The 27,005-nt window shown below is 38.5% G+C and overlaps 1 protein-coding gene across 2 annotated transcripts in view; it reads left to right on the forward strand.

Moving 5' to 3' along the window:
• Window positions 1–27,005, forward strand: part of myo15b (myosin XVB) — a 90,324-nt gene that overhangs the window by 46,420 nt on the left and 16,899 nt on the right. The window contains exons 24-47 of one of the 2 annotated variants that reach the window (XM_028028088.1): window positions 2,477–2,539; window positions 4,973–5,064; window positions 5,154–5,396; window positions 5,794–5,872; window positions 5,949–6,083; window positions 10,267–10,432; window positions 12,614–12,704; window positions 12,809–13,046; window positions 13,310–13,404; window positions 14,806–14,865; window positions 14,975–15,050; window positions 19,336–19,454; window positions 20,868–20,983; window positions 21,287–21,428; window positions 21,581–21,692; window positions 21,847–21,977; window positions 22,056–22,189; window positions 22,283–22,346; window positions 24,184–24,256; window positions 24,341–24,417; window positions 24,500–24,576; window positions 25,776–25,906; window positions 25,990–26,084; window positions 26,204–26,281. In XM_028028088.1, the coding sequence (XP_027883889.1) occupies window positions 2,477–2,539; window positions 4,973–5,064; window positions 5,154–5,396; window positions 5,794–5,872; window positions 5,949–6,083; window positions 10,267–10,432; window positions 12,614–12,704; window positions 12,809–13,046; window positions 13,310–13,404; window positions 14,806–14,865; window positions 14,975–15,050; window positions 19,336–19,454; window positions 20,868–20,983; window positions 21,287–21,428; window positions 21,581–21,692; window positions 21,847–21,977; window positions 22,056–22,189; window positions 22,283–22,346; window positions 24,184–24,256; window positions 24,341–24,417; window positions 24,500–24,576; window positions 25,776–25,906; window positions 25,990–26,084; window positions 26,204–26,281 (2,687 nt within the window). Of the gene's footprint in view, window positions 1–2,476; window positions 2,540–4,972; window positions 5,065–5,153; window positions 5,397–5,793; window positions 5,873–5,948; window positions 6,084–10,266; window positions 10,433–12,613; window positions 12,705–12,808; window positions 13,047–13,309; window positions 13,405–14,805; window positions 14,866–14,974; window positions 15,051–19,335; window positions 19,455–20,867; window positions 20,984–21,286; window positions 21,429–21,580; window positions 21,693–21,846; window positions 22,190–22,282; window positions 22,347–24,183; window positions 24,257–24,340; window positions 24,418–24,499; window positions 24,577–25,775; window positions 25,907–25,989; window positions 26,085–26,203; window positions 26,282–27,005 lie in introns of both variants that reach the window. The other variant, XM_028028089.1, reaches the window with a different exon arrangement.

Genomic DNA, 27,005 nt, shown 5'->3' on the forward strand with positions numbered 1-27,005 from the left:
TGCAGAGAAAATGACAAAATTTCAGCTACTCAAATATAAAAGCTTTGAAGAAATTATAAATCAGCTAAGCTCTTTTTCCTGCTGTCATGATATCATACCCACAATTTTCCTTAAGAAAGTTCTGCCTGTCATTGCATCTGATCTGATTTTAGTAGTAAGCTCATCCCTCTCATCAGGCGTTTTTCCCCAGGCTTTAAAACCAGCAGTTATCAAACTACTATTAAAAAAAATAGAACAATTTGGACAAATACAGGAATTACAGTACAATCTCCAACCATCTATTCATCAGCAACATTATTGAAAAAGCAGTTTAATCAGTTAAATTTCTTTCTAAAAATGACCGACCAAAACTTTGATGTCTTTCAGTTTAATTTCTATGGTTACCATAGTAGTGAGCCTACCCAGGTTAAAGTGTTCAATGACATCCATATAAATACAGACTTTGGAACAACCACGGTGTTGGTTCTGTTGGACCTCAGTGCGGCTTTTGACACTGTTGATTATGACATATTACTAAAACTGCTGGAGAGTTTGGTAGGACTCTCCAGTCCAGAACTCAACTGGTTCAAATCTTATATAACTTCTCATTGAAGCAGACAGAAGTCACATGTAGAATACCCCAATGTTCAATTCTAGGGCCCCTTTTATTACATATTTACTGTATAAACTCTCATTAGCTGAGGTTATAACAGGAAATAAGATTAGATACCGTAATTACACAGATGTTACACAGCTCTACATTACAATGTCACCAGGTGATTCTGAACCCATCCAAGCACTAAACAGATGCTTAGAACAGATAAATGTGTGGATGTGTCATAACCTTCTCCAGCTAAACTGAAACAAAACTGAAGTTATTATCCTTGGACCTAAAGAGGAACGATCTAGAGTCAACACACAGCTTCAGTTATTACAGCTGGAAACTAGAGATCAGGCCCAAAATATGGTTATAGTGATGGACTCTGACCTGAACCTTCAGAGGAACATAAAGAGAGTTAGAAAGCCAGCTTTCTATCACCTGATAGAAAGCATCCATCCATCCGTCCGTCCGTCCGTCCATCCATCCATCCATCCTTTCTATCACATGTGCAGGATTAGAGAACTAATGTCTAAACAAGATCTAGAGAAACTTATCCATTCGTTTATCTTTAGTCGCATCGATTACTGCAATAGTGTCTTCACAGGTCTGCCTGAAAATCCTCCAGCTGCAGCTGATCCAGAACACTGCAACTCACGTTCTCACTAAAACCAGGAAGATAGAGCACATCACACAGTTCTAAAGTCCTTACACTGAGAGAATAGACTTTAAAATACTGCTGGTAATTTATAAGTCACTGACTGGCTAAAAACCACAATATCTACCTTCCAGACCTCTCAGGACTTCTGGTTCAGGTTTTACTCTGCATCCCTAGAACCAGAACCAAACATGAGGAGCAGCATTCAGCTTCTATGCACCACAAATCTGGAACAAACTTCCAGAAAACTGCAAAACAGCTAAAACACGCTGAAAATCCTTTAATTTCAGACTAAAAACCAACCTGTTTAGAATAGATTTCGACCCATAGTTACTGGAACATTGAACATATTTGATGTGCGCTGATGAATTTAATGATGGCAATGAGAAAAAAATGACAAAATGCTTGTTAATGGTTTCTTTTTGAGTAACACACTAATGTTGATATTTTTTATGACTTTATATTTTTGTGTTTTCATGATGTAAAGATGAACTGCTTTGTTGCTAAAATGTGCTATACAAATAAACCTGATTGATGTCACTGATAGCAGCAACAGACCAAGTTCTGCAAGAACTGCCAAGTATAGTTCCTGAAAAGTATTAATCCTCTTAGATAGTTTACATATTTAATTGTTTATAAAAAATCAATCATGATCAACAAACTTTAGCTTTTTGACAAAGGGATTTGAAATAAATCCTATATCAAAGTGAAAATAGATTTTTGCAAAATGACAATTTTTGTATGCATTTAACATAGAATAACTTGTATAAATATTCAGCCCATTTAAAGTGACTAACCTAATTCAACAGAGGTTTAGCCAATTGGTGCTAGTAGTCTCACAATGAGTGGACTAGAGATTAGATTAGATTTATTGTCATTGCACAGCATTTTAGCAGCACAAGATTGACATAACAGCTCTGCATAAAGCTTTACAAACAATCAAGATGCATACCACTAGACAAAAGAGAAGACACAGTACTGTGTGGCTAAAGATGCATTAATATGCCCTGATTGTGTCTCAAGTAAATATAGTATAAATCATGTGTTTTGTTACATTTAATTGTCATCTATCTTCTGTATCACAGAAAAACTTAAAAGCAGCATTGTTATTTTTAATATGAATACTAATTTTTCCCTGCAGATCACCCTTTTCTCATTGTATGGTCTTTATTAAAATAAAATGTCTGAAAAGATCTTTGTTTTCTCCCTCACTTTCTATATTAATGCACACTGTGTTTTAGTTGCACCAGTAAACCCTGCAATTCCCAGTTATGGTCCAGCTGCCATGATGCCAAATATGCCAGGTAACTCTGTTCTATACTTGAACTGAATTGGATTAAATATACTTTATTAATCCCAGAGGGAATGTGAATTTCCATCTGGAAATTTACATTCCAGTACAACCCATCAAAACAACAAAACACAAACAAATATTACAGAAATAGCAATACTGGGGCTGCAGCCATAGAGGCACTATCCTTTTAACTAGATCAGAAAAATAAAAATATGAGGTTTATTGAGGAGGAAAAAAATAACTTGCACACTGTCTCAGCAGTAAGGGCAGAGTGTGAGGTTGCAAAAAAAAAAGCCTGTGTAAAAAAAAAAAAAGAGGCAACATGTAGATACAGGAGTGGAGCCAGCAAAGGCAGTGAGTTTGAGGGGTGTGTGTTTCTAACCATGAAGAATCAAAGTCAGTGTGAGAGTGCAGGAAGCATTAGTTCCTGAGCGAGACAGCTGGCCCCAGCCATTTTCTCTGATATATGGTGGAGTTTATCATTTGACCTTGAGTACAGTCTGGTACAGCTACACAGATGTCATGGGGTGAGGATGGAAAGAGTATTTTGTTTATGTATCATCCAGGAGAATTTTAGAAAGCCAGCCATCCAGGGCTGACTCAGGGGAGCCATAACTTTCTGACTGCCCTAAAATATGGCCGGTTCATCCCAGTGGTGATTCCAATCATCCAGATTAGTGTGATCATTCCCGCTGGACCGAACTGGCAAGTTCTGTATGCTCCAATTCATTCAACCAGCAAGCTCTGGGGTCCGCAACTGGCCTTTGACTCTCTGCAAGAATCATCCAGCATGAGGCTCTGGTGGCATAGCATATTGATCTGAGCGCTCACCAGTCAGCCTAATCCTTCACACTTCATCTTGGCCAGGCAGCTGTCAGGCATAACAGCTGCTGACACCTTCCAAATTTTTCAATATGCTAGGCAACTAGCATATTGGAACTTGAACTCCAAACATCAGAAATCCATCCATCCATCCATCCATCCATCCATCCATTCCTTCATTCATTTTCTTCTGCTTATCCGGGATTGGGTTGTGGGTCTAGCAGTTTAAGAAGGAAGGCCCAGACATCCCTCTCCCCAGCAACTTGTTCCAGCTCCTCTGGGGGAATCCCAAGGAGTTCCCAGGCCAGCCGAGAAACATAGTTCCTCCAGCATGTCCTGGGTCTTCCCTGGGGTCTCCTCCCAGTGGGACTTGCCCAGAACACCTCACCAGGGAGGCGTCCAGGAGGCATTCTTACCAGATGCCCGAGCCACCTCAACTGGCTCCTCTCGATGTGAAGGAGCAGCGGCTCTACTGTGAATCCTTCCCGGATGACCGAGCTTCTCACCCTATCTCTAAGGGAGAGTCCAGACACCCTATGGAGAAAACCCATTTTGGCCGCTTGTATCCGTCATGGCCTCGTTCTTTCAGTCATGACCCACCCGCTTCACTGCAGACCAATCCACCTGTCGATCTCCCGCTCCCTTCTCCCCTCATTCGTGAACAAGATCCCAAGATACTTAAACTCCTCCACTTGGGGCAGGATACCCCCGCCCCCTGACCTGGAGAAGGAACTCTACCCTTGGGCTGCCATCATGGTGGAGGTTTGACTGTCCCAATGATCCTAGGAGCTCTGTTGTCTTGGGCTTTATGCCCCTGGTAGGGTCATCCAAGGCAGACAGGCCCTAGATGAGGGACCAGACAAAGTGCAGCCCGAAGACCCCTTTGATGGATGAGAACTTTGGTGTTCTGGTGTTCCCTTGCCCTGGACACAGATCACCGGGGTCCCACTCTGGACCCAGGCCTGGAGGGGGGGCACGATGGCGAGCGCTTGGTGGCCGGGCTCAGCCCAAAGAGGAGACATGGGTCCCCGCTCCCATGGGCCCACCACCTGTGAGAGGGGCCAAAGGGGTCGGGTGCAGTGTGGGCTGGGTGGTGGCTGAGGGAGGGGGGCCTGACGATCTGATCCTCGGTTGCAGAAGCTGGCTCTTGGGATGTGGAATGTCACATCAGAAATCCTGTTATCGAAAATCCAAATAAGTACAAATCTTCCACATCCTCAATGGACAAAATGGGCAGACACATTATCTTCCACTTCCCCCAAAAATCCACAATGTGTCTGCCAGCATGTGTCCCATCAGGGCGAGAGGGCTCTCTCCTTTGCCCAGTCTTTTAGTCAAGAAAATTTGATCAATTTGAAGTTTGGAGGATACGCAAAGAAAGGTTCCAGGTAGGGAGAGAACAAAGAGAAAAGCTTCCACCTTCACTGAGAACAGGAAGAATAATATTTCCTGCTGGTAGGACTCAGGAACAATTTGATACTGAGCCCCCACCAAGTCAAATGTGACACTTGTATCATCTACTGTCCATTGTGTTAGCTGATTCCGAATTAATATTTTAAGCTTTTTTGAGTAATCAGTTGTAATATGTATCCCCTTGCTAATTAAAATTATTCTTTCACAGCTTTAATGGTGCCTCAGGCTCCCACTGTGAGTGACCCCATGCAGATGGCAGCAACTCAACAAGCTCTCATTAACCAACAGGCCTTACTCATGGTGACTTCCATCAAAGTTTTTTAATCAAGACAAACTACAATTTATTTGCTCTATGTTCTTACTTTGGATTGTCAATCTTCTCATTTCAGGCCCAGCAGATGACCTTGCAGGCAATGACTTTGTCTCAGCAGCAGGCTGAAGAACGGCAGAAGAAGGAACAGAAAGCTAAGAAGGAGAAACAAAGAGATGAGAAAGACAGACAGTTTAGACGCGAGTCATCACGCCGCTCCAGAGAACGCCAGCACTCATCTTCCTCTCGAAGTCCCTCACCCCAACGGTCAAAGCTCAAAGCATCTGCACATAAACAAGCCTCCAAGCAATCTGAATCTGAGGTATTTCTAACTGATCCTTTTTCCTCTCTGTATTTTTCTACATCCATCTTGACAAGTTAATTAAAAGATCCATAGTAAAATTGTGGACTATCCATTTATAGACATTCTTGTCAAATAGGTTATGCTAGAGATTTTGTAGTTTACTTTAAAGGTGCTCATAACAACAGAATATGGAAAGTGAGAGAATCCGTCAATGCAACAATATATATTTTAATTAAATTAAGTAGTTTTGGAAGTCAGCTAGACATGCCAATGGAGAGAAAAGATAAAAACTTTATTATACATTTTATTTTTAATATGCCCTGATCTTTTTTTCTTGTGACTAAGAATAATGACCCATGAAACTATTATTTCTTCAGTTCTAAAGTGACACCATCCTTCCAATTTGCTTTCATAGCCAGAAGAAAATGTGGAGCTGGCAGAGCCAGATGACCTACAATCTTTTAGAGAAAAGAGGGATTTCTTCCAAAATATTGGTGAATAGACTTAAATCACCTTTTTTCAGGCTACGTCAAGGTTCAGTGAATAAGTTTTTTCTTTTGCCCCCTCTAGGTGGTAAATCAAAACGGGACAAAAGAAACTCAAAGCGACAATCAGCTCCTCCTGATCCACCCAAGCAAAATCAGCAGACACGTCCTTCACCAAGCCCCTCACCCCCACCTCCACCTCCACCACCAAAGCCTAACGGTAAGGAAATTATAAAGATGTTTAAATATTAACTGTGGGACATTTTAAGATATTTTGAGTTGTCAATGAAAGTGGTGTAGACATTTGAAGAGAATAGCTCCTGGTACAATGTACAATCTAATTAGTTCACCTTACTTAATAGAATTATGCTAACTCATTACCTCAAACAATTAAGCAAAGTAAGTGTCATGATGTGGTGTGGCGGACCCAAAAGCAGCAGGTAAAGATGTGGTTTTGAAAATTTAATGAACAAAATCAGAGTTCAACTTACAAAAAATGAACATCCAAGGGAACACAAAACAATCCAAAGCAAATCCAAAACTGAGACACAAGGAGATTCTAAGGAGTACAGGGGAGGTGAAGAGCATAGAGACGAGCAGGGTAACAAGACGGCAAGTTATGACTGTGATAGAGAGTATCACAGGTAGTGAAACCTGTGATCGCTACCTGATCACAGGTACTAATCTGGGAGGTAGTAAATGGAACAATGGACTTAACTAGATGAGATAACTGATTGCAGGTGTGAGTAGGTGGCACAGGAGCTAGCTGAGGGGCGGGGAGAAGGTGGCACAGGGAAGCTAAGGAGATATGCTGGGGAAAACAACAGGGAGTAAATACCAGGGAGCTGAAAGTACTAATAATACTAAATAAACACTAAGACTAAAGAAAACCTGATAAACTAGAAGAGAAAAAGACATGAGGGAAAAACAAACAAACCTAAACAGAAACCAGGCTGATCTAACAGTAATAAGAACTAAAGAACATAGAGCTAGAGTAGCCAGAGAGACTAAACAAAGAAATAACCTAACTAGAATTACTAAAGAAGATGGGCATGAATGCAGACAAAAATACTTTCTAAACCTAAAGTGACAAAATAAGAACACTAGAAATACTGCAGGGGGAGCTAGAAGGACTTAAGAAGTAAGCTAACTAGGATTACTAAAGGAAACTCAGACATGTAAGAATAACTGAACCTAGGGTGATGAAATAAATAAGAAATAAACATTATTAGAAACTCCACAGGGAGGCTGAAATAAGAAATAACTAGAAGGATTTAATAAAAAACAATCTAACTATAATCACTAAAGAAAGCTAGACATAGACTCAGGCATACAAGAATAACAGAACCTAAGGTAACTCAAAGAATAATGATGCAAAAGCAAAACCAAACCCAAAAACCCAGAGTCCTGACAGTAAGCTTAAGATTAGTGAGTAGTTAAGCCTCATTTGTTTTAAGTAAACAGCACTAAATCAAGTAGTACAACTAATAAATAAAAATTAACACTGTGTAACACAGTAGTGAAGATTATTAAATATACACTGCCTGGCCAAAAAAAAAGTCGCCACCAAAAAATTGTCACACTCTAATATTTTGTTGGATCACCTTTAGCTTTGATTACAGCCCGCATTCGCTGTGGCATTGTTTCAATAAGCTTCTGCAGTGTCACAAGATTTATTTCCATCCAGTGTTGCATTAATCTTTCACCAAGATCTTGTATTGATGATGGGAGAGTCTGACCACTGCGCAAAGCCTTCTCCAGCACATCCCAAAGATTCTCAATGGGGTTAAGGTCTGGACTCTGTGGTGGCCAATCCATGTGTGAAAAAGATGTCTCATGCTCCCTGAACCACTCTTTCACAATGTGAGCCCGATGAATCCTGGCATTGTCATCTTGGAATATGCCCGTTCCATTTGGGAAGACAAAATCCATTGATGGAATAACCTGGTCATTCAGTATATTCAGGTAGTCAGCTGACCTCATTCTTTGGGCACACAATGTTGCTGAACCTAGACCTGACCAACTGCAGCAACCCCAGATCATAGCACTGCCCCCACAGGCTTGTACAGTAGGCACTAGGCATGATGGGTGCATCACTTCACCTGCCTCTCTTCTTACCCTGATGTGCCCATCACTCTGGAAAAGGGTAAATCTGGACTCATCAGACCACATGACCCTCTTCCATTCCTCCAGAGTCCAATCTTTATGCTCCCTAGCAAACTGAAGCCTTTTTTTCTGGTTAGCCTTACTGATTAGAGGTTTTCTTACGGCTACACAGCTGTTCAATCCCAACCCCTTGAGTTCCCTTCGCATTGTGCGTGTGGAAATGCTTTTTCGTTCACAATTAAACATACTCCTGAGTTCTGCTGTTGTTTTTCTTCGATTTGATTTGACCAAACGTTTAAGTAATCGCCGATCACGATCATTCAGGATTTTTTTCCGACCACATTTCTTCCTGGAAGACGATGGTTCCCCACCATCCTTCCAGTTTTTAATGATGCGTTGGACAGTTCTTAACCCAATTCTAGTAGTTTCTGCAATCTCCTTAGATGTTTTCTCTGCTTGATGCATGCCAATGATTTGACTCTTCTTAAACAGACTAACGTCTTTTCCACGACCACAGGATGTGTCTTTTGCCATGGTTGTTTAAGAAATGAGGAGTTACTCATTGCATCAGCTGGGGTTAAATAACTTGTTGCCAGCTGAAAGATAATCGCCTTTGCAGTACTTATCCAATAGGAGGCTTGTACCTATTTGCTTAGTTAAATTCAGGTGGTGACTTTTTTTTTGGCCAGACAGTGTATTAAATCAATGGGACAGTAGGTTTGGCTATCTGAGCACGGTTTTATGTTTAAATGAGATACAAAGGTAATTAAATGAATTTAAACAACAAACTGGCTTTAGTGAATTACACCATAGGATTAACAAAAAGTTGTACAAGACTCACAATTCTAAAAATAAAATTACACACAATGAAATACATATAATATAATAATACTTGGCCAAATGCTAGTTCTCAGTTTTAAATCTTTTGGGTGCACCCTGGTAACCTGAGTTCTAAACCGTGATAGAAAAACAGATTAAACAAATTCAGTTCAATTCAGGTTCGACTGAAAAACCTTTTGTTTGTAGTGGGGTTTTAGTTTTTTGGTTAGGTTTTTTTGTTTCAAGCAGTCCAAACTCTTGTAACATGTTAAATCTCGTCTTGCATTTTTGGCCAAAAGAACCTCTCTCTGGCCAATGAGGTCATTCTGTCCGCTCTTAAATGACCCATTTCTTCATGGAGTTGCTGATAAATCAGTGCCTTCAGCTTAGCAGGAATTACAGTTTTTGTCTTTCGTCGTAAAACTCCATCTTTGTCCAGGTAAAGATGAGACCATTCTCTCAGAAGTCATTTTACTTCAGTTGGCTCTTTTACCTTATCCCTGTATTTAAGTTTCTCATTTTTCTGCTTTAATGTGATTACTCGTTGTGTAACTTGATCTTCTTGTTGAGCAATTTGAATGTCCTTGACTGCGATTGGCTCAACTGGAGTTGTACATGTAACAGCTAGTTGTGACAGTTCATCTACAATGCATGTAATAGCTGAAATCCAACACATCAGTGTTGATGGTGTAGCTCAGGGGAATCCAACTTGAGAGGTTCCTAAATAGGAATTGGAAGTCAGCCAATGTTTCACAATATGTCAACAAAGCAACTAGGAAATGCAGGGGGCTTTTACCACAAGGCTCAATACTCAAGGAACGAAGGAGTGGCAGCAAACTACTGCTGTTGATCACTGCTGACCTGGAAGTGTGTGAAAGCCCTCTGCTGGAACCTGGGAGAAAACACTAACCACTCAGAGAACATTTCAGATCCCACATTTCAGAAATTTAATGAATTCTCTATTAGACTAAAGTTTGAGCTTTGGCTGGGCCACTCCAAAACATTTACATTACTGCAAGGTGAAGGACATGAGTTGCTCAAATGAAAAGAAATCTGCATAGAAGGATTTGGAGAGTTTGAAAACCTTGGTAGAAGACCTTTTGATATCATTTTTACCTCTATGTATTTGATGTTCACATCACTGAAAGGTAGAAATACCCTCAAAAGTAAAATATGGACTTCAAAATATGTCAGGTTTCCAGCAGCTTCCAGCCTCTGCTATGTGTTTACAATGTTTTTAGAAGTGTTTGTGTTGGGGTGTGCTGTGGTGGCGCAGGGGTTAAGCACAGCTCACATAAGGAGGCCTTAGTCCTCGAAGCGGCTGTTGCAGGTTCGATTCCCGGCCTGGCGATCTTTGCTGCATGTCTTCTCTCGTTACCCACTTTCCTGTCAATTAACTATCAAGTAAAGGCCACTAGAGCCAATAAAACCTTTTTAAAAAAAAAGAAGTGTTTGTGTCATTTTCTCATCTCCCACAGGAAGGCGTCCTCCCAGACCTCCAAATGAGGAACCAGACCCCCCTAAAGAACCTACCCCGAGTCCAGTCACAAAGCTCCAGCCTGAACCAACCTCCAACATCAGGGAAATCATTAAACAGTTCAACAGTCGACCACAACCAGAACCCAAGCCATTTGAGCCTGTCAGGTCAGTGTCAGTAGTATCTTGTGTTCTCCCAAATTTGAAATGGCATTCATATCATACCATACCAAATTTATACCACTTTAAAAGCACTTTAAAAAGAATACATATTATTTTTCATTGTTGAAAATTCAGAGAGGGAAAGTGTGCTTTCATGTATGATTTAAAAACTGAAGGAGTTTGTCTTATGAGCAGACACAGCTTGTTCTAGTTTGGGCCCGGAATTGAAAATATTGAGCATCTCTGAATTTCCTCTGTAATTTAGGAACCCACAGGAACATTTGGTCAGCTAACCTGAGGGAATGAGATGGAATATAGGGGTTCAGCAGGCTGGAAAAATATCCTCATGCAAAACTATTATGAAGACCAGAAGCAAATAAAAGAACTTTAAAATAATGTCTGTGCAAGGCTGTTTGGTTGTTTTAATACTATTATTATTACTCTCTAGTGCAAAATAAATGTTTCAAAAACAAAACAACAACAACAAACAAGGTGGTATGTAGACTACTTATTGCCATGGAGAATTATCCTTCCACTGAAGCACCAGTTTATAGTTAACACTTCTAAGTTCCATTTGAAACAAAATTTTATCTTTTACACCTTTTGGAATATAAAAATTTGGAAAACTGAAATGTTTGGTTTGAGACAATAAAACTTTTTCTTAAATGTTTATTTTTTTACATATGTATTTTTACATTTCAAGTTTACAAAGTTAAGCATAGCAATTAATCATGATTAATCACAGCACTAGAGTGTTATTTAATTTTTTTAATTGATTGACAGAACTAAATATTACATATGATATAATATCATACGTAATATTTGATATTACGTATGATATAATATCATATGTATGAATATTATTTTTGAAAGAATATTATTCTTTCAAAAATAATATTGAAAGAATAGAAAATAAGGAAAATGATCACTGTTCACCTGGAGGATCACCTTTTGCCATTGTGGAGGTGATAAAGAGGCAATTTTTTTTCATTTCTTTAGTTTATGTTTATTGTTTTGTATTGTTTTTCATGATTCAAACAATTTTCACAATAACTTAATGAAATACGTTAGGGTTTGTTCACCATCCTACAACATTCTGCAGTAGGCCCAAAACATAATACAACAGGAAATTCTGGTATCACTGGTTTTCATTCAACCTTTCTATAAGCATTGGCAAAGATCATGACATTGTCATCAGACTTGCAGTTAAAAATATATCAGTTCTTCAAAACCTGTTTCTGCACATTGTCTGGTGATGTTGTGAACAGCATGTCGATTTTAGAAAGCTTGTACACACTTTTGTGACTTTGGTTGGTTTCTATGTTCCAGAAGAAAGACATAGCAAAAGCACATAACCATGTGATACAGTTGCACAACACAGCCAGGGTTGTGTGAGGCACACAATAGTCTGGATCAGGCTCTGCACCACCTTCAATACTGTACATGTGTGTTTAGTGATAAATTTAAAATTGAAGTTGTAATGCATTGTTTTTGAAAAAAATAATGTTCAGGCATGTTTGTTACATTGAATATACATACTGTGAAATGTCTATAAGTAGTAGTTTAAAAGGTTTTGCTAAAGAACTATTTTTGGAACTGTAAGAATTATTACGACCCATGTTAATTAACATTCAGAGGGAATGAACTAATGTTAAATTATCTTTTGAGCAAACCTTTTGCAATTTTTTGAAAGTGTAACATAATATTAAACTGTCAGTGCAAGTCAAAGTTGGCATTAAACAAATTTGATGTGACACTACTACTAAGCTTAAAAACCTAGCAGTTTAAATGCTAAATATGAGTAAGTTAAAATATTACTCAAAATAAAATTCCACACTTTCCAAATTCAAATATCTAGAGTTCTCAGCTGTTTAACAATCTTTTTTAAAAAGCCAAAATAAAAAGTTTTACAAATAATTTTATGTCAGAAAATTCTAACACTTATCCAGCTTTAAATAAGACGGTTAAAAAAAGGAGTTTGAATGATGGTTGGATGAAACTTTTTGACTGTAACATCTCCACAAAAAAAGTATAGAAATGCAAATATTTTTAAACCAGGGACCATCCCAAATTACTCAGAAAATTAGTGATCTGGGTTCTCTGCTTAAGAAGGATTTCTCAAATATTTCTTAATGTGTATTACATATTATCTGTATAGACGTTTTTTTGTTGTTATGTATCTTTCAGATCTCCTGGTAGAACATTTATTAAGAAGAGTGACCCAAAAGAGGAAGCTCTGGCTAAACTCAGAAACAAAGCACCAGTGTCACAACCAAAGGTAAGAAGGGGCAGGACATGGTGGCTGTAACTCCAAAAATCAACTGCTTGTTAGATTTATTTATGTTTCGTTGTTGTAATATTTATTTTTAAATTTTTACACAGAAACAATGGGCTTCTCCTCCCCCACCTCCTCCTCCAAGGCAGCCTAATTCTCCCCCATCCACCAGTGGTCGGAGGGTCATTTCTAACAACATGAGGCAGAAGCAGCGTCCTTTGGAGGAGCTTTTTGGCTCCCAGCATCACCCCCCTCTTCCTCCTGACTCCCCGCCTCCTCCTCCAGAACAAGCACCTGTCCTTGTGAACATCCCAGACCCTCCACCCATGACTGCTCCATCTCTCTGTGGGTGATTCTGATTGAAATATGGCTCAAGTTTACAACCACAAAATGTGAAATTGCTGCTACTTGTTTCAGTTTATTCAATTTATTTTGGTAAATTACCAACATTAAATACAGAAAACAAAAACAATACTTCTTTACAAACCCATACTTTACCAAAAAAGGAAGACACTTGTCAAACTTGTGCTTGATAAGCTGTAAAACTTTATACTACAAGGCCTTTAGACGACTGTACTTATTTGTTGTCTGTCCAAATGTGATGTCAGATGATGAGGAAAATCAATCCCAGCTTCATCGCTTTTCTGCTGGGGTTTACTTCTCCCACTTCAACATGCCAGGAAAATTTTTCCTGCGAAAAGAAGTAAGACACACACATGAACACCTCTCACCTCACACACACATACACACACATCCTTGTACTTCTATACAAACTGAAGACATTATATTGACTTCCATTCATGTTAACAGCTGCTAGAATGAAAATAGCCTACCCAGGTCATGCCATTCCTCTGAATTGAACTAGTAGAGCTCAGTAGAACTGCAAAAAAGTGAGAACCGGTGAAGCTCCTCACTTTCCACAAATGACCTCAGTTTGTTGGTAAATTTTGTGAAAGTGATCATCTATATGTAGTATATACATGTGTACATGTCCACATGTATATCCATCCATCCATCCATTTTCTGTTCACCCTTTGTCCCTAATGGGGTCGGGAGGGTTGCTGGTGCCTATCGCCAGCTACGTTCCAGGCGGGAGGCGGGGTACACCCTGGACAGGTCGCCAGTCTGTCGCAGGGCAACACAGAGACATACAGGACAAACAACCATTCACACACACACACACCCCTAGGGAGAATTTAGATATACCAATTAACCTAACAGTCATGTTTTTGGACTGTGGGAGGAAGCCGGAGTACCCGGAGAGAACCCACGCATGCACAGGGAGAACATGCAAACTCCATGCAGAAAGACCCCGGCCGGGAATCGAACCCAGGACCTTCTTGCTGCAAGGCAACAGTGCTACCAACTGCGCCACTGTGCAGCCCCACATGTATATATATATATATATATATATATATATATATAACATATATACTGTATGTTATATGTGTTATATAAATATAACACACATAACATATATATGTTATATATATTTGTTATGTAACAAATGTGTTATATAATAAATATAACACATTTGTTATATTTGTCATTTTCAACCATAAATTCTGATGTTTGGTTAATCTTTACAGTTGAATTACTTATTACTGCTCAGTGATTGAAGGTCCTTTGCTTTGATCAGTTTTGTATATCTAAAAATATTTGAAGAATAAAATAAAATGCAATTGCTACAACAGAATTCAAGATAATATTATTAGTTAATTTTAAATTTTGAAGAGTAAAAAAAAGATGACCTACTACTTTGGTTCCTTATTGTTTTGGAGCTCCATTGATGATTCTCAATTTGTAAGCCATTATCTCCAAATCAATTAAACCAGCAGCCCTGAATTCAAGAAGTTTTGCATTCGTGTTATTCATAGTTCTGCTGATTTCTTTGCTCCTCAATTTCATTCACCAAATAGATTTTTCCTTTTATGATTGTCTCTGTTACTGTCTTGCAGATATTGTGCTTATTATGTAAATGGTGAACTATTTGTTTAAATTAAAATCATGTAAATTCTACAAAAACCGCCTATTTTATAACACCCAATTTATGAGAAAATCTGAAAAATTATCCCCATTAAGTAACCTCTCATTTTATCTGTAGGTGTTTTATCCAAGAGAACTCTTCAACAAGCCCTATGTCCTTAACCTGTTGTGTGAACAGGTAACTATTTGATCAGCCTTTTTTATACATCTAACTTTCCATTCAATGTCAAATTAGAAAATCAAGATCAGATTTTATAACCTTTGCTGGGTGTTTTATTGTTTTTCAGATCATGAGAGACACCTACTCTGACAGCTGTGTGAGAATTGATAGTGAAGAAAGAAGGAAAATGAAAGACCTTCTTGGTGAGAATTCTTTGGACTATGTCAGGAAGCAACATAGAGCCTTACCTTCTAAAAGTTTGCGCATATAAAAACAGGAACAAACTTGATACCATGTGCAAAAATGATCTACAATCAATACACAAACAGAATATACAAAAATTGATGGTCATGAGAAGGTGCAAAATACTGGGAGGAGGATATGCAAATGTAATGACTCACCACCCAAAACCAATTTATTACACCAGAACCAGATTGCGGGTGGTGTTTTTGCATCTATATTTACAAATAAGTAATATGCCTTATTTCCAGATTATCACATAAGGATTGGAGGTAAGATTGGGCTGACATGGTTGGAGAGCATGGAGAGTGATGGAGAGTCAGGGGAGTTAAAAACAGTTGTTTATATATTGTTTATTTTGATTGATCTTTAAATATATTTATTGTTTTCCATATTGTATGCTAATTTAAATTAAATGTATTATTGTTATTATTTTTTCTTCTCCAGCAAAATAACTTTTTATTTCATTTTTTTTTGGCTGCTCTGCTCTCCAACACTCTCCATGATGACAGGAGTGGACTTGCACTTGCATGGTCAATTTTTGTAGAACACCTGCAACACCTCCACTTACTGCGTGTTCCTTTGCGTTGAGTCTTTAGATAACAATAACAATATTTTATAAGAATATATTATTAGCAATATTATTAGCTAATGTTTTGTTTTTTTCCTGAGACAAAGAACTTGTCTCAGGGGACATGATGCCCTTTGGTGAGAGTGGGACTTTCATCATTTATCATGCTGGAAAACACTTCCGTTACTGAGATTCTGAGTGAGGTTCTGATATGTTTTTGCAAGATTTACACATGATGCCTTTGCATATACTCAGTCACCTAGATCATTTATATGACAATAGGGTTGACAAAGAGTGTCACACTGACAGACTGACAGATTTTATTAAACCCATCATGGTTAAATTCATGTGTCACAGCTGCAAAGAACAAAATGGCTTATGTCAATAAACACAATGAAATACAATCAAATCCCAAAGAAAAACAGTCTAAAATGTAGAATAACTGAAAGCTACAGTATATATCATGTATAATTTTTTTTCTTAAAGAAGCTGTGATATTGTACTAAAATATGTATAAAAATAACTGAAGGGGGCGTGCTGTGGTGGCGCAGGGGGTTAGCACGCCCCACGTTTGGAGGCCTTAGTCCTCGACGCGGATGTCGCGGGTTCGACTCCCGGTCCCGACGACCTTTACTGCATGTCTTCCCCCCTCTCCTTCCTGTCTGCCTACTGTACAAAAAATATGAGCCACTAGCGCCGCAAAAACTCTTCGGAGAAAAAAATGGAAAAAAATAAAAAAATAACTGAAGAAACAATGGCATCACACAATGACAATACACTGTGTTCCAAATTATTATGCAAATTGGATTTCAGTGTCATAAAGATGACATTTTTTGTTGTGCTATTAAATTTATAGATGGTATTGTGTGTCAGGGCTCTTTGAATCACTATAATTAATTTCAGAGAGCTCAGTTGATTAGTTGGTCTGGTGAGCTCAATTAAAGACAATCTACTTAACAAGGATGTTCCACATTATTACCAGGCCACAGGTTTTAAGCAATATGGGAAACAGAAAGGATCTCTCTGCTGGAAAATCATCAGATAGTGTAGTGGCGTATGACAAGGTATGAAAACATTAGATATTTAAGGAAAACGGAAGCGTTATCGTACTGTGAAGAGATGTGTGACTGATTCAGAACAAAGATGGGTTTGTACATGTTGTGGATAGGTGAGGGGCGGGATCACGTGGTGTTATTAGTGATTGTAGATCACCTGTTGCGGACCTAGTGACTTTAGTGAGTGGGTGATGGGGGAGGTTTTACTTTTTGCTGACCGCTTTATGCTAATATGGTTTGTTGTCCTTGATCACTGTTTAAACCTGCGGATCCGGTTTTAATGCTCTTTTGGACACTGTTCTTGGATATTGACAACATAGACAAAATAAAACCATCTTAACTGCATCCTGGAATGGCGTTTTTGATCAGCTGGCGCGTCAACAAGGATTCCCCTATTCAGCTGCTCGGCGACTTTGTTTGACAGTCGCTAATAGTACAGATAAAGGCAGAATGAGGAAGGTTTCTGTTAGACAAATTCATCGGATTAAGAGAGCAGCTGTTAAAATGCCATTACAAAGCAGCAAACAGTTATTTGAAGCTGCTGGTGCCTCTGGAACCTCAAAGTGGAGGATCCTCCAGAGGCTTGTGAGCAGAAACGGTCTCAGTGGACCCAGCCGTACATGAAGATTAATTTTTAAACAGATTTGTTCACTGATGACTGCTGTGCAACCCTGGATGGTCCAGATGGACGCAGTAGTGGATTGGTGATGGATGGCCACCACATCCCAACACGGCTGTGACGTCAGCAAGGAGGTGGTGGAGTCATTGTCTGGGCTGAAATCATGGGCAGAGAGAGAGAGAGCTGGTTGACCCCTTCAGAGTCCCTGAAGGTGTGAAAATGACCTCAGCAAAGTATATGGGCTTTCTGATTGATCACTTTCTTTCATGGTTCAAAAAGAAGAGCCGTACCTTCCGTAGCAAAATCATCTTCATGCATGACAATGCACCATCTCATGCTGCAAGGAATACCAATGTGTTGCTGCCCATTGCAGCCAATGGGCTGCTCATAGCACCATCCTCCTCTGACCTCAACCCTATTGAGAACCTTTGGAGTTTCCTCAAGCAAAAGATCTGAGTGTGGGATGCAGTTCATATCAAAACAGCAGCTCTGGGAAGGTATTCTGACATCCTGCAAAGAAATTCTAGCAGAAACTTTCCACAAACTCACAAGTTCAATGATGCAAGAATTGTGCTGTGATATCAAAAAGGGCTCCTATGTTAACATGTAACTTGGTCTGTTAAGATGTTTTTGATTGAAATAGCTTTTGATTTTAGTACATGTGATCACTTGAGGGCTGCACAGTGGCGCAGTTGGTAGCACTGTTGCCTTGCAGCAAGAAGGTCCTGGGTTCGATTCCCGGCCGGGGTCTTTCTGCATGGAGTTTGCATGTTCTCCCTGTGCATGCGTGGGTTCTCTCCGGGTACTCCGGCTTCCTCCCACAGTCCAAAAACATGACTGTTAGGTTAATTGGTCTATCTAAATTCTCCCTAGGTGTTGTTGTGTGTGTTGTGTGTGAATGGTTGTTTGTCCTGTATGTCTCTGTGTTGCCCTGCGACAGACTGGCGACCTGTCCAGGGTGTACCCCGCCTCCCGCCTGGAACGTAGCTGGAGATAGGCACCAGCAACCCTCCCGACCCCATTAGGGACAAGGGTGAACAGAAGATGGATGGATGGGTGATCACTTGATGCTGCACATTCAAAGAATGACCGTTTTGCAGTTCTTTATAATCCATGAAATGTTTAGAAAATCTGCTGTGCATAATCATTTGGAACAGTACATTTTGAATTTTTTTATATTTGAAAGAAATGCTGTTCTCATGGGGAGCTTTGTTCAGTAAAATTTGATTTATACTGTAATAGTTCATGACTTGAAAATTATACTGACCATCATTTGCATTGACCATTTAAGAAAATCTGAGAAAATATCACTTGCATAATAATTTGGAATACAGTGTAAGTAAATGTACGAGAGATAATAGAGGAAGTAGTGGTAGGGAGTAGTACAGATGTTTCAACAATTTATTAGTTGTAGTCAGTGCAATCTGACTGCACTTAGTGTGAATGATCTGCAGTATCTTTCCTACCAACACTGAAGGAAGCTCAGTCTGCTGCTGAAGGAGCTGCCTAAGACCCTCACAGTCTTATATAGGGAGTGAGAGGAGTTAATCATAATTGCCTTCAGCTTAGCCAATGTCCTCTTCTCACCCACCTTCTCAATGGAGTCCAGAGCAGTTCCAAACTGAGACAACCCTTCTGATTACCTTAAGTCTCTTGCTGTCCCTCTCTCAGCTACCATAAGCCCAATAGACCACAGCATTGAGGATCACTGAAGTCACCACAGTATCATAGAACCTTCTTAATAGTGTCCTCTCACACCAAATGACCTCAAGTTCCTCATAAAGTCTTTATGGAAAACTAGGCAAATGTCTGGTTCCCTTTTATTTAAGACTGTTGTAATTTACATGATTTCTTAAAATGTTATTATTGTATCATATATAATGCTTCCACTCTCTTCTCCACAGTTGGCAGCAGTTTTGAGGTTTTTCCAAGCTTCCTACTTTTTTACCTTCTAATGTAACAAAGCTTCACTTAACTTTTCCAATATTATTGTGCCTTTATAGCAAATTTCAATGTGGGAACAAACATAAGCACCATTCAGGATGACAACATGAAAAAGAGAATCGTTATTGCTGCTCGAGATAACTGGAAGAACTATTTTAGTCGACTCTACCCTGTGACGGTAAGCTTCAAGAAAAAGGAATATGGTATATTTGTTTTGTCCATTTTTGTTATTCAGTTTTGTTTTTTTATATATTGCTCTACTTGAAAAATTTAATCTCAATGCACAATAAAAGAAAAACAGATTGAATTAATTTTCCAATAATAGAAATATACAGCAAATCTAACTCATACTAATACTATATGATCATACAGACAGATTAGTTTCCATGACAAACAGTCCAGTCAGATACTTTATGTTCCCTAAGACGGTCTGATGTACATTATAATGTCAATTTTTTTTTATGATAAAATTGAAATCACAGGGAATGCAGGGAGCCAGAGCAGAACAAAAACAGGTACCAGGAAGAAAAAGCAAGCAAGGGTTTGCAAAAGTTGGAACAGAAATGTCTCAACAGCTCTACAGGGCAACTTTCAAAAGACTCTCCACATTGACCTTACTTTATTGTACAGCAATAAAATTTGGTACACTTGTACAACTCCCCAAGACCTAAGGAAAACTCTCTTGCACCCAAACTCTACACCAAACAGGAAGACAGCCATCTTGGATTGAAATTCCAATTTTCACTTCATTTTGATGATTTATAGCCTCCACATTTGATCCAACTCCTCCAGCAGATTTTGTTTGATCAGTTTGAAACCTGGTCAGTTTGCTCAAGAAGCACGGGGCATTAAAAATGATCAAAATGGTGAGTTTTTGAGTATGTTGAAGAGGCGTGGCCAGACCCAGACATTTTGCTATGAAACACAAAAGGTCGCTGAGACACCAAACCTCCACATCCAGTCCTCTATAATACTCAACAGTCAAATCTTGACATCGCCTAACCAATGCTCCCTGACAGCCAGAAATTTCTGTCTTACTTTGAAAGGTCCATATCTGACCTAAACAACATCTACTGTCTTACCTGTCTTCTTGCGTCAGAAAACAGATAACAAATTGGTTTCACTTTAAAGCACAAAAACTTTTCGCTGGAGGTCGAATTCAGACATCATGTTTACATTACATTTGGCTCTAAATTTAACAGATTTCAGCCAATCTGGACTTCATTCGATATCATCAATCTTAATCCACCTCCCTTCCCCCCGACAGGAATGCTGTCCAATATTTGGTGACTGTGGTCTAATTCTTCCACCCCACCCCTTAGAATTCTAAAAACATCTAAAAAATTACCCCCAATCCATGCTTTGGTCGACAATCATCAAACTCTTTACAGATGTGTGACTTGTCAGGACCTACAGAAATGTCTATTGGAGCCTTGGTCCAAACCCAACAGGAAGTCAGCCATTTTTAATCAAAGCAACAATTTTGTCTCTTACACACATGTCGTATCTGTATCTGTGCAAAGTCTTATCCATTAAATATGACATACTGTAGCAACCACTAAAAATTATGATTTTTTTTTTTTACATGCAGCCACAAAATGGAGATGCTCAGGTTTTGGGTGTTTCTCATCGAGGGATTCGTCTATTGAAGGTGGTGAAAGCATCAGGCATCAATCCTAAGCATCTCAAACTGCTCAAAAGTTACAGGTATCTATATTAGCCAATAATAGTCTTTATCTGACAATCTTCTTTTAAATATAGAAATAACTAATGAAAATCCTGTGGTTTTCCAACTTAAACTAAAACAGGGTTGATCTGGAAGCCATCACTTCCAGATCAGAGTTCTGACCTGAACATACTAATTAAGTAGCTTAAAAATGTGACAAATAGTCATCTTATTTCTTATTGCCCTTATTCATTTGAATTTTAACTCTAATAAAAACTTAACATACAATGCCACTCACTGCCATCACTGTTTCTGGCCCAGAATAATATTTTATATGAATATAGTTTTGCAGAGGTGCTGTCTGTTAACCTTGAGGAAGCAGACAGAGTAAAACTGGAGCTTAAAACGGAAAACTTAGTGCTGCAGTCAACCAGGGCTCCTCAGATCACTGCCATGATTGAAGTTTTCCTCAAGGAACTCATCAAGGTGATTTATTTTTTTTGTAATTTTTTTTAAATCTTATATTTCATTTAAAAGTGTTAATTTGTCTTGGCTAAATCTCCCTTACATCTTATCCCATTTTAGATTTTAACCATCTTTATACATCTCTCTTTAACATCTTTTTCATTTTTCTTAAGGACTCAGGCCACATGGTTGCTCTAAAGAGTTTTGTGACGGATGACAAGACGCTTCTGAGCTTCAGTAAGGGGGATATCATCAAATTGCAGAAAATGGAAGGCCTTCAGACTGGTGAGATCATTAGTTCAGTGGTAGTCAGAATTGTATATTTACTGTATATTTAATATTAGATATGCTAAGTATTAATTATTTCTACCAGCATATTCCACCCATGCAGTTAATATTCTATTATTTTAATGTTAACCTACTCTGAATGTTGCACTAGGTTGGGAGTTTGGGAGCACCGGTGGGCGTTCTGGTCTTTTTCCAAAGGACATCACCCAGCCATGTGCAGCCCCAGATTATCACTGGCTCCATCTAGATCGAAGAGATGACAGGAGGAAAAGCATGAGAAATGTAAAGCCAGCCAGTTCATTCAATGGCCCTTCACCAGTCCCCACCAGCAGACACATACCCGACAATCGTTCTGTGCAGTCTAGTCGGGAGGCCATGAATCCATCTTCAGTACAGGGCTTACAACACACACTTTCCCAAAGCTCACGAAAAGGATCCAACCATGAACTAGATAACCTTTCTGCTATGGCTGACTTTGCTACCAAGTATTTTAGGTAAGTAAAAATTCCACATTAATCCTGTTCATGTTAGTATGTTTGTTTAACAGAGCAAGGCTAATGTTGTTTTGCATTAAATGGTGCTGAAAGAATGGAGACAACAGGAGTGCCAGTCACTGGAAGAAATTTTTCAGAAGCAGTTCAGCACACAGTGGTAAGACCCTATGAACATTAATGTCCCATGTCTTCTGTTGTGTTTAAAACTTTACTTCCACTTATAAGGAACATCATTTTTAGCCATTCCTTTTCCGGAGTATCTTTTTAAATGACATTAACGTCAGCATTACAACTCATTTCAGCCAACTAGTTCCAGAGGTTCTTCACCAAATATATCACATTTGTTGTAAATATGCACAAATGTGAATGTGTAAATATTTTTATACAAGCTATATTCTGTATCATACTCTTCTTCATATTCACTATTTTATTGCCATTAACTTTTATGCCATTATAGATGAAAAAATATCCAGTTAGTGCACCCTCTCTTATATGAAAACTGACATTTAAGATTAATCACAGCACAACCAGACCTAATTCTGAGCTTTAGTCCAAAGAGAACAATTCTTCATTTGCCTCTTCCTCTGATGTGCTCTTCTGTACAATGACAGGAGGTAGTTTGCACAAGTAGACTGGGACATACACCATAAATAGTGAGATGGTTGAGCTACATCATGCTTAATTCATATTTCAAAGTATTTTCCAAATAGCAGGCAGAACTTGGTAATAACAAACCATCTTGACAGAGAGAGAGTAGAATCAAGCACAAAGTAAGGCAGAAAAAAACAACAAATAAAGCAGTCCTGATTGACAATTTACTAATATTGTTGCTGCGCTCTTCCTGAGCACTGCAGATGTCACAGACAGCTAACAAATTTTTAAAGCTGATGCCTTGTTTCCTCTGAGTGGCGTTGTCGGTGTGGTTTGGTGCACTATTTTACCGTCTGCCGTACTCGGGAGCGTGTTCCCAAAGCCCATTGGACTCTCATTGGACAGGCAGGGTAAAACCCAAATGTGGCATCATACTAACCTGGTGGCAAACGTAGCACAAGCTGTGACATTTTTCTGTCCTTCAAACAACAGACCATGTTGAATGGTGCTGCATGGTCAGCTGTATAGGTGACCATATACAATAATTTCAGAATCACTGCAATGGTTCTGATATTGTAGATTTCAGAATCTACAATAATTCTGAAATAAATGCTTTGACTGTTGAGTCTTATGGAAACCATCCAAACTGCTATTTTGACCTATACAAATCAATTTTCATTGATTTGTATGGCATAATAGCTGGACCGTGGTTGGGTGACATAATAAAGGCCTTAGACCCTTAGACCAGCGGACATCGCGGGTTCGACTCCCGGTCCCGACGACCTTTGCCGCATGTCCTCCTTCAAAAATGGCGCCGGCTCAGCTGGCTGCCTGCAGACGCAGCTCCCGTCGTGTGTGTGTTAATCTGTGTATAAAAAAGTCTTGCTGTAACTGCGAAATAATTTCCCTGCTGGGATGAATAAAGTAATTCTTCTTCTTCTTCTATAACTTACCCTCTGAAGGTGAGGATAAGTGTTAGCAGAGCTGAATAAAGTCAGAGGGATCATCTTAATATTTCCCTGGTTATTCTGAGAAATATGAATGACCATATTGAAGAGTACCAGAAAGCATTTAAACTTGTAAAAACAATTTTTGTAACTTTGTGTCAGGTAATTTGTGACAACAAATTTTTTTTAGTGCTCTACCATTGCAGATCAAGATAAATGTAATCTTATGCCCCTAAGTCAGTAAGAATACTGTATGTCTTTGAAGAAATAATTTCCTGTGTGCAACATGAATTATTTGGTTGAACCAGGTGCTACCAAGTCACAGAAGTCAACAGATTCCATTAGAAAAGATTCTAAAAAGTATTTTTAAATATTTCTTTCATGGTTGAGTGGAAAATAATGAAGTATGTTTAAAGTTTTAAAATTAAGATCTAACTGTATTTTATTTTTATCAAGGTCCCCATCCAGGAATCACTCATTCTGTTCAATGACTCTGAAATCAATGATTTGGCTGTTGAGTGCTTCATATGTGAGTTTACAAATCCTATTTTACTGAAACATATGTTACTGTTTTGGATCCTAAAGAAAGTTACATGGTTATCTTTATTTACAGTCCTGGTGCAGTTTATGGGGGAGATCACAACACAGAAGAACACTACTCAAGCAGATTGCCTCACTCATATCTTGCTGGTTAGGGAATATTTTCAAAGTTTGACGTTGATGTTGACAAATGCTACTTTCGTATTACTTTAAAATCAATTTGTTTGTTTAGTTAGGGAAGGAAAAGGAAATTCTTAGAGATGAAATCTACTGCCAGGTCATCAAACAAACAACCAACAACCCCACCAGGTGAGTATTTCACACTCATTCGAGATTGAATTGTATTGTGAACCCTCCCACAGTCCAAGCTCAAAGCTCAGCAAGAGCATGGCAGATGTCATGGTCATACAACGGGGAAACGGTGGGGGTGTTCCATCAGCCCCTTAGTTCCCAAAACCACACACACAAAAAAAAAAAAAACTCAAAAACGTATGCGGGGTCACTGCAACCCCACAGGGACAGCACTCAGGATAAAAAGCTTGTGGGGTGCACTGCAAGGAGGAAGTAAAATCCCCTATCTTATGGGGAAAAAAATACTTTAATTAAATTCAAATTCAAAAATACTTTATTAATCCCAGAGGAAAATTAAATGTTGTAAATCATTCATTTGATTCTTCAAAGAGTTACTGAAGATGGCGGTGGCAGGAAAACTCTCCTGCAGTGGTCTGTACTACATTGAATCTGAAGAAGCCTCGGACTAAAGATGCTCTTTATCTATGCACTGTTAGGGTGAAAAGCTCTCAGTTAGGTCTACCAGGAATGTAATAATTTAAAACAATTTCAGAATGTCATCTCTGGCTTCTGAGTTCAAACATCTTTTATACTGAAAAACAGAAGTGTAATAATTAATTAATTAATTAATTAGTTTCTCAACCTACTGTGAGATTTGAGACATTGCTTATCTAACATCAGTTGCTCTTTAAAGCTGCAACGTAGATAAGCCTATATTACACACACTTCTCATAACATAAGCATAATTGAAATAAAGACATAGCGTGAACCATAAATTCAAATAATCAAGAGACTGTAGAACCCAAAGTTCAACATAGTTATAACTTAACATGTTTGATAACATGTAACATTTTTAAGGAAAGACATATAAATGTCCTCAAGCTTATTAAAGGAGAATACTACTACAAATAAAACATGAAAGATGAGGGGGGCCCTACATATACTGACACCCAGCTTCGCAGCCAATTACATTCAGGCACTTGTGTGGTTCGCTCAGAGCCTACAAGCATACTGCTGCATCTACCCACAGCAAAGTTAGGAAAATGAATGCATAATACAAAAAGTTATTCTTTTTTTACAATAAATCTTTTTTTTACAGAAATCTGACAAAGGGTGAAAAGAAAATTCAAGCACATTATTGAAACCCACTGCTCTCATTGTTAAACAGATGTTATCACCCTCTTTGCACACACTTATTCATGGTGTCACCTCTACAGATCAAGCTGTACCTTTGGTTGGCGGCTGCTTAGCCTCATTACTGGCTTCTTCCCTTGCTCTGCAATTCTCCATCCCTTTGTCATGCAGCACCTGCAAGAGATCTGTCAGGACAATGAACACCCATACCAAGGTAGAGAAGAGAAAAATGTATTTTAAGTGTATCTTGAATTTTTTGTGTGCTTTTTCATGTTTTTTTACTTGTACTTACATCAGAGCTGGCATTTGTGTGTCTGGATAACCTCCAGCGTTCGATCAATTTTGGTGGTCGACGAAACGTTCCCTCACATGTTGAGATGGAGGCCGTTCTAGTAAGTTACACATTTAGACAAGTAGATTTTCTGTCTACAAAAAAATGCTTCTTTTTGTTCTATTTCTCAATTTTACCATTTGAAGCTACTATTAAGATTTTAATTATCTTGTCTCTTAGACTGGCAAAACTTCTCAACGCATTCCTATCCAGTTGCCAGGAGGAGTAGAGTTTCCTGTCAAGATTCGCAGCTTCAGTGTATGATTGGTCTTTAAAACCAAAACATTATATATATACTGTACACACACACACACACACACACATATATATATATATATATATTACAAACTTTGTATTTAGTATTTATTATTCACTGTATATATACAGTACAGACCAAAAGTTTGGACACACTTTTTAATTCAATGAGTTTCCTTTATTTTCATGACTATTGACATTGTAGATTCACACTGAAGGCATCAAAACTATGAATACCACATGTGAAAATATGCACTAAACAAAAAAGTGTAAAACAACTGAAAATACCCATTATATTCTAGTTTCTTCAAAGAAGCAACCTTTTGCTGTGATTATTGCTTTGCACACACTTTGCATTTTCTTGATGAGCTTCAAGAGGTAGTCACCTGAAATGGTTTTTCACTTCATAGGTGCCCTGTCAGGTTAATAAGTGGGATTTCTTGCCTTATGAATAGTCATGAAAATAAAGAAAACCCATTGAAATAGAAAGGTGTGTCCAAACTTTGGTCTGTACTGAATACAGGTAAAAGCCAGTAAATTAGAATATTTTGAAAAACTTGATTTATTACAGTAATTGCATTCAAAAGGTGTAACTTGTACATTATATTTATTCATTGCACACAGACTGATGCATTCAAATGTTTATTTCATTTAATTTTGATGATTTGAAGTGGCAACAAATGAAAATCCAAAATTCTGTGTGTCACAAAATTAGAATATTACTTAA

The sequence above is a fragment of the Xiphophorus couchianus genome, chromosome 9, assembly GCF_001444195.1.
Source record: "Xiphophorus couchianus chromosome 9, X_couchianus-1.0, whole genome shotgun sequence".
In the NCBI taxonomy this organism is placed as follows: Eukaryota; Metazoa; Chordata; class Actinopteri; order Cyprinodontiformes; family Poeciliidae; genus Xiphophorus; species Xiphophorus couchianus.